A 14,004-nucleotide genomic window follows, 5' to 3' on the forward strand; every position below is an offset into this window, starting at 1 on the left:
TACAAGACTTCTGACTGACAGCTAATGGCACTCAGAGTCACGGTCCATGAATAAAAAATACTGCAATCTTTAGTTTTATTAGATCTCAGTGTGCCAGAGAAGAAGAAGAATTTAATGTACACTGGTTGATGAGTTGGGGAACCAAAATGGGTTTAGTTAGGGGACCGTGATGAATTTAGCATGAAGTCAGTGCCAGCTAGCAGAAAAGGACTGCATTATTTCAGTCTAGGTGAATGCCAGTTTTCTAGGAAGGTACTTGAGAGAAAAGCCAAAAATCTTTATTTATTGTCACTCCTTTGATTTAGCACTTAGAATGCCTGGTTTTATAAATGTTTTAGAAATAAAATATTTCTTGAGTGAATGGAGGATTATTTTCTGCACATATTTGCTTCTTAAAAATATAAACAAGGAAGGAGAACACTTTAAAATTATTGGGCACTGAGATGTACCAGGTATCTCATTAAATGCTCACAATAACCAAGGCTACTTAACATGCCCATTTAACAGTTAGGTAAAACAAGGGTTTAAACACTTAGATGCTGTCCATATCCTAAAATCTTTTCATGAAATTTCTTTGTTGCTGATCCTAAATTGGAAAGATTTATAGTCATAGTATTTACCACAGCAACACATTTACTTTTAAAACTTTTAAAAATAGTATACATACAAATGTATCTATATACAAAACAGAAACAGTCCCACAGACATAGAAAACAAATTTATGGTTTCCAAAGGGGAGGGGGAAGGGGGATAAATTAGGAGTATGGGATAAACAGATATCATAAAATAGACAAGCAACAAAGATTTACTGTATAGCACAGGGAATTATATTCAATATTGTGTAATAACCTATAATGGAATATAATCAGAAAAAAATAACTGAATCACTTTGCTGTATACCTGAATCTAACAAAGTATTATAAATCAAGTATACTTTAATAAAAAAAAATTGAAAAAAATGCTATACAAGTAAGTATTTACCTGAGCAAATATTCACAGCTAGGTAAACAGTGTTTTCTATGTGAATTATAAAACTTCTGAATGTCAAAAAACCGAACTACATCTAGTACAAGGCATTTTTTTTTTTATAACATTTCCATCTTTTGTTTTTTAATAAATTTATTTATTTATTTATTCATTTCTGGCTGTGTTGGGTCTTCGTTTCTGTGCGAGGGCTTTCTCTAGTTGTGGCAAGCGGGGGCCACTCTTCATCGCGGTGCGCGGGCCTCTCACTATCGCGGCCTCTCTTGTTGCGGAGCACAGGCTCCAGACGCGCAGGCTCAGTAATTGTGGCTCACGGGCCCAGTTGCTCCGCGGCATGTGGGATCTTCCCAGACCAGGGCTCGAGCCCGTCTCCCCTGCATTGGCAGGCAGACTCTCAACCACTGCGCCACCAGGGAAGCCCAAGGCATTTTTTTATATCTGAAGTTTTCATGGTAAAAATAATTTTGACTTTCAAAAAACCATTGACCATAAATTCTGTTAAAATTCATGAACTAGCTTTAAACAGCAAAGAAGTAAGAAAAGAAACAATGGCCAAGTGTTAACCTCAAAGGGCTAATGAGAGGTGGGGCATCATTCCTTAATTTCCAAAAGGATTTAGTAAATATAATTAATTGTTTTTACTCTCCTATAATGTTATAATGTACAGAACAGTGGGGACTATAGTAGAAATATTTGTAGTTTTTTTTTCATGAATAAAGCACTTGCTACAAGGCTCAGGAGAGAGTTTTACAGATGTCATTACGAAGACTGACCAAATATCAGCTTAGAGAAAGAGCCTCCCAACCCACAAGTACGTATCATTTATCCAGAAATAATCAGAAACTAACCATGTACATATTAAAGAAATTCTACAGAAGGTGCCTGGGAACAAGGTGAACCATCAAATATGTTGTCCTTTGTCCAATTGTTTAAAAAAGAAGTATTTGTTCTTTGGGAGATCAGAGAGTGGTGATTTAGTCACAATTTATTTCTAAGAAGACTATTTCCCTGGCTTAACACGTAGTTAGGCATTTTCTTTTAGACTCTGAATATTATATTTCAGTAAAACGTTGCACTACACATGCACTCAAGCATATCCCTGTTTCCTCCAAGAGAACAATTTGGGTAATTCAAAAGGACTGAAAAAAATTTAGCACTAAAAGGAAAATGTAGTATTTTGAGATCTCATGCCAAACAGCTGAATTGCCATTTGTGCTTATTAAGAGTCAAACCATTGGGACTTCCCTGGTGGCGCAGTGGTTAAGAATCCGCCTGCTGATGCAGGGGACACAGGTTCAATCCCTGGTGCAGGAGGATCCCACATGCTGCAGAGCAACTGGGCCCGTGCGCCACAACAACTGAGCCCGTGAGCCACAACCACTGAAGCCCACGCGCCTAGAGCCTGTGCTCCGCAATGAGAGAAGCCACCGCAATGAGACACCCATGCACTGCAAGGAAGAGTAGTCCCCACTTGCTGCAACTAGAGAAAGCCCCGCACACAGCAGTGAAGACCCAACACAGCCAAAAATAAATAAATAAATAAATAAATAAATAAATAAAAAATAAAACTCCCTCTGCTTTAAAAAAAAAAAAAAAGAAAAGAAAAAGTGTCAAACCATTATTCAGAAAGGCCCTTCACCACAAAGAAGTCTACCTACCACTTAGAACTCAGAGCCTGGGACAGGGGCCTGAATAAAGAGTAAATGGTGCCTTGCATTCAGAGACACATTTATATGTGCATTGAAAAATGAATATACATTATAATTTACCCCATGGCAAGAAAGGGGAAAACGTATGGCGTCCCTTGATGCAGTAAATGGTTGGATGCCAGCAATCAAAATCACTGCATAACCGTTGTGTTCAGTTTTTACCCAGTGGTCTGGTGATCCATTTGGGTATGAACAGCTGAATTCTGGACAACTGAAAACTTTGCTAACCTAAACATTCTCAAGTTATCATGGTCAGGTGGTAGTTGTCCAACTTGTTATAGAACGCCGTCAGCAAAATTATCCATGGACAGATGGGATAAAGAGAAGAATTTCAGTGCAGGCAATCTCTATACTATGTTGTAAGGACGGTACACTCAATTTTCAATTAAAATCTTAGCTCATTCAAATGTTCATCGAGCACTTGTTTTATACTCAATACCTGCAGCCCTAGGTCTATATACCAAAAATCAAGTTGTGAAATAGTTAATTTACCAAATAACCATCTCTGAAAACTGCCAGTTGAGTTTCTCATATCAACTCTGAGAAAGTTTACTCTGGCCACATTAGTGTCAGAGAGAAAAAAGACCAGAACAGATGGAGGAAGAAGGACAGATGAGAGAAAAGAATTGAGTATGCAGAGATCAAGACAAGTCGTAAACTTCATTCCAGTTAGATATTTGAGAAATTGCCTGTAATATCAGAGGCATGCTAAGTTGATATTTAACCAGGCTGGACAATAAATCTGTTATGTAGGCTATTAAGAAAAAATAAAATAAAAATCCTCAATAACCTGGAAATTGGTTTTTGATTACTTGGCCTGTTAAGCAAAGTGCTAGATGCTTCAAATACTGTTTATCCCAATCTTTTGAATGTATAGTTTCTGTAAGGGGCCCATGCAAGGGTTTTCCTCATAAGGAACTCCTCTTGGCAGTAAAATCATTCAGCTTCCATCTTGGCCCTTGTTTTTCCCCCCTGCCATACTGCAGTGATGAGCATGGCCTGTCTTGGACTCTACTCCATCTCTCCACCCCAATTCCTCCCACTTGCAACACAGTTTGGTCGCAGACTAAACCTAGGACTTGTACTTCCCTTTTAAGTGTTCATTAAATGCTTCAAATTTAGCACAGGCCAGGGTAGAGATCATAAACTCAGTGTCTTAAGTGTTAGACTTTGCAGCTTGTTTATCTCCTTAATTTGGGCTGTTGATATCTATCTTTTCTATGTGTTAAGGTTACTTGGATGGTCCGGTAACAACAAAATCAACAGAAGAGGAAGAAATTAAGTATTTTAGAAGCTCTTAGAAGTGAAAGGCTGCTTCTGATTGGATCGATTAGTAATAGCTTTGTGGAGGAGATAGAATTGAACTGGCTTGGCTCTTGAGGATGGATATGATGCCAAAAGGCAGTGATCACAGTGGTAAGGAAACGCATTCCAAAGGTGGGAGCAGGACAAACAAAGCCTTAGAGGCAGGAAAGTATGGCATGTGTTTAAGAAATTGTGCATAGTCCAGCTTACCTGGATAAGAAGACGGATGAATGAGAGAAGAGAGGAGAAGGCTGAAATCAAATTTTGTTGCTGGAGAGGGAGATCATAGAGGGTGTGAAATACTGTAACAAGAAATTTAGATTTTTACCTAGTGCCAGGGAAGAACCACTAGAGACTTTTGAGCAGGGGAGAACAATTAACAGAGCTGCGATATTTGGAAGATTGATCTAGAAGTGTGTGGGAATGGAAGGGAGGGATTGGCAATGGATCTATTACAGTAGGTCAGACAAGACATAATGAAGATATGAACACCATAGTAATGGCAGTGGAGATTTTAAAGAGAAGACTAGTTATGTTGGAGGTAGTTTCCAAAGGACATGATGCCTGATTTAATAAAGGTGGCAAAGAAGAAAGAAGAATCAAAAGAAAAGGACTTTGAACTTTTTAACTTGGATGATGGGACAATCTTTAACATAAATGGAGAGGACAGAAGGAAGAGCAGATTGTACTGGTGGAGGGCAGGCGATGGAAGCTGACCCTGAGGAGACATCATGAGGTCAGTTTTCAACATGCTTGGAGATATTTCTACACATGGAGGCTACTGAAATTTATGCCCAAACTAGGAAAACTAAAAAATACAAAGAGACATATATGCACATTTTCATAAAACATAGATTCATACACCACATCGTAACTCAGACCTGTTAGAAATAAATTTATATAGAGCTAGAGAGAACAACACAGCTGAACATACTATATATGTGCACATACAGATGCTAACACCAATATATTAAAAATATATGTGTGTGTGTATATACATGCAGAAATCTGAGTCAATGCATGAAAATATATATTGGCTTCATCTGAAATTGCTTAATATTAAAACTTTTAATTAACTTTTGAGTCTTTAATCCAAGAAATATTAATACTTACTAAAGGACTGGATTATGTAAAATACTATGGGAAGCACTTTAAAGCCCCAGAATGAGTATGTGCTTTGCTGCTTTTCTTTATTCAACTTTTAGTCAATTATGATAATAAAAAGAGTAAAAATAATTAAATATGTATTGAGAATTTACAATTATTATCCTGAAAATAACCTTATGAATTAGATACTCAAATTACATCTATTTTGCAGACGAGGAAGGTGAGGCACAAAGAGGTTAAGACACTTACTCTAGTTTTCATAGCTACTTAGAGAGACGTCCAGCAACTTCATCATCACTACATATGTGGCTTCTCTAATGGTTGAATTATACACATTATAAATGGCCATTAGTATAGTGACTTTTACAGTCAGTGTGTTTTATAGTTATTTTTACTTCTTGTGCAAAGCTGAGAGCATTCTTTACTGCATTTTCAGTTCGCACTGTTACAGACTTTTATAACTGCAAAAATGTATATAACTATGAAGAAATTAAAACTGAAGATGTTTAAAAACATTTAAAAAAATAATGTAGAATTGATGAAATTTTTTGCTAGACAGAATTTACCACTCTTTGAGTTTTTATTAAAAAATAAGGTGATTAAATGAAGTCTACCTTTGGATTTAACAATGCTATGGCCTTAACATTTCAGTTCTAGAACTTGGCCTTCAACTAGCTATATTATCTGTAAGCAGCAAGAACATCTTAGAAGGCATCTCATTTCTTATATAGGTTTAGGCTTCTTTGGCTTAGGCCACAGAAACCAACAGTCTACAAGTGTTTACTTATCTAGTTCCTGAGAAATGATGACTTAGAGTGTCCTTGGGAAAGTCACTAGAAAGACTTTTATTATAAACCTATTTCCTGGGAAACCACATGCACACTTCAGATTCTCTTCCTCGCATATTTTTGGTTGCTTGGCAAGTCTAAATGGATTTGCCTAATCACGACTTCCTATACATGATTAGCCATTTTTTTTCTCAACTGACTGCCTGCACACAGACACCCCAGCTGCTTGCAATGACCAAATCTATCACTGTGAGGTTAGGGAAATTTTTATATATTGTTAAGAAGAGACATTCTAAGTCAGTAGTGCATATTACCCAAATATCCCTTACTCAAATACATGGCTATAAATCATCAGCCAGATGGTTCTAATTGAATATTGGGAAGGTTAGTACTGCTATAAAGATAAATCACATACATCAAAGATCATCTCAGAATTAGTGATTTGTATAATAGGTGGAATAAACATAAGGGTATAAATTGGAAAACTGTAAATTTAATTCTACCACAAATTATTTTTTCAAGGAATCCCTTAACATTGCATTTATATAACAAAAAGGAGTAACACTGTTTACCTTCTGTCCCATGTACAAACAAATAAACAAAACCAAAAATAATCCCCAAACAAAAATGGTCTGGGGCATTAAGAATGTCTATAAAATAGATCTACTAAAGGTTTATAACTGCTCAAAATAGCTAAAGTAGCCATATTCATGATTTTTATATTAAAGACTATTGGTAAAAGTGAGAAAGTCAATTATTCAGGTATTTCCCCAACTCCAGATATTTCATAAAAAATGGGAGAAATTCAGAGTATTAACAGGGTTTTCAGACAGATGTTTTCCAGTTCTGCCTCCTTTTCAGAATCTTCACAGTCTTCTCAACATGTCCAGTAGAGTCCCCATAGGGGTTCCTCCACAGCCTTCCCCATCTCACAAATAGCACCCCAATCCATTAGATTGCTCTATTAGAAGGACCAATTAGAGTATGTCCAAGGGCCTCAACCTTGGACATACCCCACATCTAGATTACCAATAAGTGGCATCACATATCTTCACCATCCATTTTTCTCTACCTTCTCCAAGTGTCCCCTAACTGATCTCTGTTCCCACTCTTGCCCCCTTCAATGCATTTTCTTTACAGCAGCTGAGTGATCTTCTAAAAACAACAAATTTGACCATATCACATGCTGAACATGTTGCAAGAACTTCCCATTGCACTTGACATAAAATAACAAATCTGTAAATACGGTCAACGAAGCTGTACATGATCTGGCCCCTGCTCACCTTGACAATATCATTTCGTGTCATTCACTATCTTGTCATTAAACTTCAGTCACAACTGACTTCTTTCAGTTCCTGGAAGGTACGAAGATCTTTCCTACACTGGGGCCTTCATACACACATGCTTTTTACTTCTGTCTGGATACTCTCCTCCACTCTTTGTCCAGCTAACTTCTAATTTTATTTGTATTTCTTTTTTTTAATTTTATTTATTTATTTATTTTATTTATGGCTGTGTTGGGTCTTCGTTTCTGTGCGAGGGCTTTCTCCAGTTGCGGCAAGTGGGGGCCACTCTTCATCGCGGTGCGCGGGCCTCTCACTATCGCGGCCTCTCTTGTTGCGGAGCACAGGCTCCAGACACGCAGGCTCAGTAGTTGTGGCTCATGGGCCTAGTTGCTCCGCGGCATGTGGGATCCTCCCAGACCAGGGCTCGAACCCGTGTCCCCTGCATTGGCAGGCAGATTCTCAACCACTGCGCCACCAGGGAAGCCCCTGTATTTCAAAGTTTAGCTTAAGTGGCACTTCCTCAGGGAAGTCTTCTTTGACCCACTATTTAATTCATGCCTCCTTAATCATTTATGCTCATTCATAGCATGTTTCCCAATTTATATTATAGGTGTTTTCTACATCAGACCATAATCTTCCTGAGCAAGAATTCTCTCTGTTTTCTTTGTGAATCCTCATTGTCTGGGTCTGTGTCAAGTCCACAATAAATACTTAATAAATATTTGTTGAATCACTGAAGAACTAAATTAATGAACACATTCAGTTAGCTCTGTATTATATACTCATAATTGAGGCTAGTTAGCCCAGTTGGCAAGAGTGTTGATATTTACTATTGAGAATGCCCACATGCTCAGTGAAGGGAAGATAAGGGTCTGAAAGCACATATTAAATTTTAAATTCTCTGGAGCATTTTGGATCTCCTGATTAAGATGAATCACATCTTCCTCTTTGTTCAATTGGAATCATGGCTCAAGTTCAACCACAGAGCTGATTTCATTCTGTCTAGCATTAAAGTGAGTTGGCTTTATGTCTCTCTCTCGCATTAGAACTTTCTGATTCTCCCATTAGAAGCACATCTGATTCATCTTCATTGTCTCCACTGCATAAGAGTTTCCATGGCATGAGTTAAACATTGACAGAAATTAAAAAAATATATATCATCATTCAAAAATAAAGAATAAAGGTGCCAAGGGAGGTTAAGACCGCAAGGTATCATCAGATTTAGCGTAGAATCCAATTTACTCTGATTCAGCACTTCCTGTGTTCAAGGAACAGGGAAAGGCATCAGGGATTTAAACAGTGACTAAAACAGTTTCTTTCTCTGTAAATCAATAAGCTCTATATAGAGAAACAAATCCCCATCAGTGATCTTTGTATGGTGACAGTACAAAAAAGTATGACTGACTCAACATAATCCCAACAGGACCAATAGGCCCACAGCCCTCTACAGGAATTTGGCAGGAGCCTGCTTTCAGGGATGTAAAGTTAGCTCTACAAGTTTCCTAGTTCTCCTTTCCCCAGTAGAAAAAGCCCATTACCCATCAGCTGGGTGCTTTGTGACCACCTAGAGGGGTGGGATAGGGAGGGTAGGAGGGAGGGAGACGCAAGAGGGAAGAGATATGGGAACATATGTGTATGTGTAACTGATTCACTTTGTTATAAAGCAGAAACTAACACACCATTGTAAAGCAATTATACTCCAATAAAGATGTTAATAAATAAATAAGCCACACACACACACACACACACACAAAGCCCATCACCCATATGCTGCATATTTTCATTGGGTTATTGCCTTGGTATTCCTGGTTGATTAATGCTCACTGGTCCCCACGTCTCACTCTCTTTGTCCCAGGGCAATTCCTGCCCCACTCCTGGCTCAAAGGAGGAAATAGTTCAGACAGAAGTAAACCAGCTAGGGCCCTAATACCAAAGATAGAGATCCCAAAAAAATGTTCTCCTGATAAAATTAAGGAGTTTTGGCTATCAATTCCCTAGAACCTTTAAGTGCTCTGCTGAGCAGCTGGAGGTCATCGAGTGACTCAGCACTCGATGACCTCCTAATGGATGGTAATGCTTTGCTGAGTGCTTACAACTAGTATGTGCCTTAAGGCTGTGCTGAATAATTGCTGTTAACTGAATTGTAGAAATATCTACATTATTTATATATATCTTTTTAATCGAAGTAGTGGGATGCTCATTTGGTTTAACTTTAAAGTACATGGCAAATATGATTTTAGTACAGGTGTAGGATAGAAGGTCTTTTCTTTCATATCACCAGACATTGTGATATGGAAATGCTTTACTTCTTTTCTTCCCGCCCACCTCCCCCAGAATTAATTATGTGATTTTAATTCATTTGAATTTAACTCATGAGGGATCCTTGATTATTTTATTAGATAACCAAACAATTATAGCAAAGGCTGAAACTATATGGAGCAAACTACAAATAACATGTATATACTGTACAGTTAATACTTGTTGCCAATTTGTGCCAGCCATTATTCTAAGCACCTTATGTATATTGACTCTTCTAATCCTTACAACATTTCTAGGGGCAAGTGCTATTATTACCTGCATTTTGTAGATGAGAAATTTAAGGCTCAGAGAGGTTAAGCAATTTGCCCAAGGTCAAACAGCTAGTGAGCTGCATTGCTAGGATTCCAACTTAGGCACTTTGGCTCTGGAGTCTGCACTCAACCAGCAAGCTTTTCTGCTCACCACTTGCCAGCTATTAGTTAAATGCTTAATTCTCATAAGCCCAATGGGATGCTACCATTATGATCCCCATTTAATAAGGGGGTTGATCTAACCAACGTCACTCTGCTAGTAAGTGGCTGAACCAAGCTTTTAAATTCAGTCCTGCCTGACTCTTGGGTCTGAGATCTTAGATACCACCCACCACTACCTCGCAGAGAAGGTGGTGTGCTTATTTGTAAATCACATATAGCATTAGAGATTACACAGATTTTAAGGGAAAGAGAAATAATTTACTAAAAGAGTATAGTGACTCTGTAGTCAAAATCTTTTAAAATATTTAAAATACTCAAGCCAATTATTTGATTTTTCTAAAATATTTGAAATACTGTTACTATTAAATGTCATCATTCTGAACAGCAAAGCTCAAAGGACTATTCTTAAAAATTAATATAATGATTCATCTTACTGTTTATGTGATTCCCCAGGGTAACTGCAATTACCTCAAGAGATTTGTGAACATTTCAGAAAAATAAATTTTAACTTATTTTGACTATTGCAAGTATAAAATGCTATGTAGTACTTGAATACAACAGATAAGAGTATTATAAAATCAAAACAAATTACAAGTGTCATAAAAATATAATAATTGTTATTTCAGGATAGGCTATTTCAATTATTATTTTTCACATTACTATTTTACTAAAGGAGGGAGGTTACCATTTACATTTGAAAAGTTAGAAAGTATTAACATGCCAGCTAAGTCATGATGATCCGGTAAGATTAAAAATTTATAGAAAAATGTAGATGGTTGTTGTTATTGTTTATAAGAAAATTTCTTCAGAAATCTATCCTTTCCTTCTCTGAGTTCATACTTACAGTATTGGTTTCTTTTACTCTACGAAAAAAACCTACCATTATCATAGGATTTCAAAACTCATGGTAAACGGTGAATATCAGACAATAAAAGAATGGACTACATAGATGGGTTATGGCATAATCTTTAGCCAAATAGGTTGTCACTGGTGTTCTATTGTGAGTTATTTATGTGTCTATTACCTTTAGGCCCTTTGAACAGTTTGATTTCCACAACAGTCTCCAAAATGGGTCGTCTTCTACGCACGTACAGCCGAACGATAGACCCTGCTTCTTTGAGCGCTTCCACTGCTTTACTGTGGGAAACCTCTGACACATCCACCTCGTTCACCCGTAAGATACAATCATTGACCCTGAAAGAAAGGAAAAGAGGCAAAGGTCAGGAGTGGCTAAGAGAATTTCTGAAAGAATCTTATGAGTATCTAACTTTACGATGTGGAGAGGCAAAAGGTATAGGCAATTAAAAAATATTTATATTTGGAAGAAATACTTCAAATGAAGGAAATCAAGAAAACCTTGAACTCCTCAGCCTTCACAGTTTTCCCAACATTGACCACCCTACTGGTCAGGTCCCATCCTGAACTCCAGCCCACTCTGACTGGGACAGCATCACATAGGGGGCAGTTAGAAGGACACATATTTTAAGGTCTCTGTCAGTCACATCAGCATTTTGATTGGTTTTAATTGACTTGACTGAGGGTTACAATTTGAGTGGTTCTCAGAACTTACTCCCATAGACTATATAGACATAGCAAATGTAACTTTATAAATTAGTTTTTCTTGAATTCTTAATTTACTAGCTATAAAAGTAATATATAATCATTTTAGAAAATCTGAAAAATATAACACGTAGAAAGAAAAAATATATATACATGATTCAATCATCTGAAATAATGTTAGCTTTCTGGCAAATCATCTTCCAGTGTTTTTTTTTCCCCCTCACATTCATTTCACGATATTATAGGGCTTAAAGTCCAGATTTCACAAAATTCAAAGAAAATCTCAATCCTTGCCCTAGGTACTTTCTTTGAAAACTAAGAATTATGACACGGCCTACATTAGACTTTTCCTTTTTGCCATTTTTTTCATGGGAAGGAACAAGCTGACTTTTGCATTAAGCTTTCTAGATACTTTATAGTTCATAGTGGCCATGAACTGTAAATCTCTTTTATATTCACAATAATAATTAGTGAGATATTAATAATGGTTAAGGGTGTAAGACTTGAGATTAGAAGTTCTTCCCCTCACTCCACAGATCCGTTCTCGTGTTCCCCATCCCAGTTCGCCGTGTTGCTCAGAGTAAGAGATAAGGGGCTACCCCTGCTTGACCCCTCCTCCCACCACCCATCCGGCTCCACCCGCGAAGTATATCTACAGTCCATCCAGGCTCCTCATCTCCAGTGCTACTGCCTTGGCTGAAGTCAACGTCACCTCTCACCTGAACTACTTCCACAGCCTCCTACCTAGTCTCTCCGATCCTCTCTTGTCACCTTCCAACTCATTCTCCACAGTGGCCAGGATAAAGTGGACATGGTTGGTTGCCTAACCCCCTTCCATTCCATTCCCCACTTCCTTCTTCCAAACAGTGCCTGATTTTGTTCAGGTGATCTATTCTTCAGCAAATTTTTGTTAAATGAACGAAAGAGCAAGTCTAAGTTCAATTATTGGGCCCTCTATTTCCTAAGTTTGTAAACATTGATAATTTTTTTTTAACTTCTCTAAGCCTCCATCGTCTCATCTATGAAATAGATATAATAGTAATACCTACGATAAAGACTTTGGGGAACATTAAATGTGGTAATGAGGAAGATTAAATGTGGTAATGTACATATAAGTCCTTAGCACAGACCCCAGTATGTAATAAGCACCTAATAAATGGTTGTTATTGGTAGCAGTGCACAGTTTGTTGATTTGTAATATTCTTAACTATTGGATTCCTTCCATAGTCTTGTGGCATAAGATCTATTACCCATATTACACAGATAAGAGTTGTTCCAAGTGGTTAAGTTCTTTGTCTAAAGCTGTCAGCAATTTGATTAGAGATTGGATATGATCCTAGGTCTTATTTCAAAATTTGTTCTTTCCTCTTAGGACACATACATCTAATGTGATGAATAGTTTCATGTATGTTGTGTGCATCAATTTAAAATTATAACACGGTAGTGGAAATATATAAAAAGTATGGGAAGAATTTTCCTATCTTTTTTGTTCATAACTTTTCTATACCTATTTGCGGAACTGAGTGATAGGATCTCTTGGCTCAATAAGAACCCTGATTAGCTTCAAATTCTTGAGCTAGAACAATCTCACTTACTAAGATTCAGTGGTGTCATTTCATCATAACAGATGCTATGGCTTTAATAGGTTTATACAGACACTTCCTCTCTGACTGACTAAAAAAAAATCATGGAAAACTACCAATTAAAATAGTTTTGAGAATGTAGGCATCATGGGTGCCAGCCGCCCTGCAGCAGCTGGTCCTTTGAGAGTGGGTAATTTTGTCATCTCATGATAATGCAACAACATAATGTTTACCATCACCCTATGCTCAGCATACTAATCATATATTAAAACACTGCTTTCCATAGAAGGGAGTGGCTGACATTAAAGAGAAAATTCTGGATGCTCTATCTATTCAAACTCTACTAAATTTTTTCCTTTTGTATACACTGGAATCCTTAATTGTCAAATGCTGGGGTGAGGAAATCACAGCCTAAATCAGATGTTTTTTTCTGAACATGTGGACAAAGTAGGCAGCTTTAGTGCACTAAAAAAACCCCACCGGACTAGCAGTCAGGAGGTTTGGATTTGAGTCCCAGCTGTGTATCAGCTGTGCGACCGTGGTCACTTCATCTTTTTGAACTTCAGTTTCCCATGAATAGAGGGTAAGCATGCCTAGAGTTAATGAGAGGAGTAACCAGACAGATAAATATATGGATGTATGCGTAAACTGTAACGTACCATATATGAGAGAGCTGCAGCTATTGACAGGTGAATCAAAGACGCTGTGCTCAGAATTTTTTGAAAGGTAAATAGGATGGAAATGGAAATTTTTAAAGGGTCTACTCTGTGCCATATATCATTTTAGTGACTTCACTTATTTGCTTGTGTTTAAATCAAACCATTTATAAAACATAGATTCTTATTTTACAGACAATGAAATCTTACTGACAAGGTCACAGTGTTGGTGAGGGCAGCAACACGATTCCAATCTAGTTTTGTCCTTTCCTGGAGCCTATGCTGATACAAAGT

The 14,004-nt window shown here is 37.4% G+C and overlaps 1 protein-coding gene across 12 annotated transcripts in view; it reads right to left on the reverse strand.

Moving 5' to 3' along the window:
• DLG2 (discs large MAGUK scaffold protein 2) overlaps positions 1-14,004 on the reverse strand; it is a 1,232,045-nt gene that overhangs the window by 595,906 nt on the left and 622,135 nt on the right. For all 12 annotated transcript variants that reach the window (XM_057552562.1, XM_057552552.1, XM_057552555.1 and 9 more), the window contains one exon: positions 10,936-11,105. In XM_057552562.1, coding sequence (XP_057408545.1) covers positions 10,936-11,105 — 170 coding nt within the window. The remainder of the gene's footprint in view (positions 1-10,935; positions 11,106-14,004) is intronic.

The sequence above is a fragment of the Balaenoptera acutorostrata genome, chromosome 9 (assembly GCF_949987535.1).
Source record: "Balaenoptera acutorostrata chromosome 9, mBalAcu1.1, whole genome shotgun sequence".
Taxonomy (NCBI): Eukaryota; Metazoa; Chordata; class Mammalia; order Artiodactyla; family Balaenopteridae; genus Balaenoptera; species Balaenoptera acutorostrata.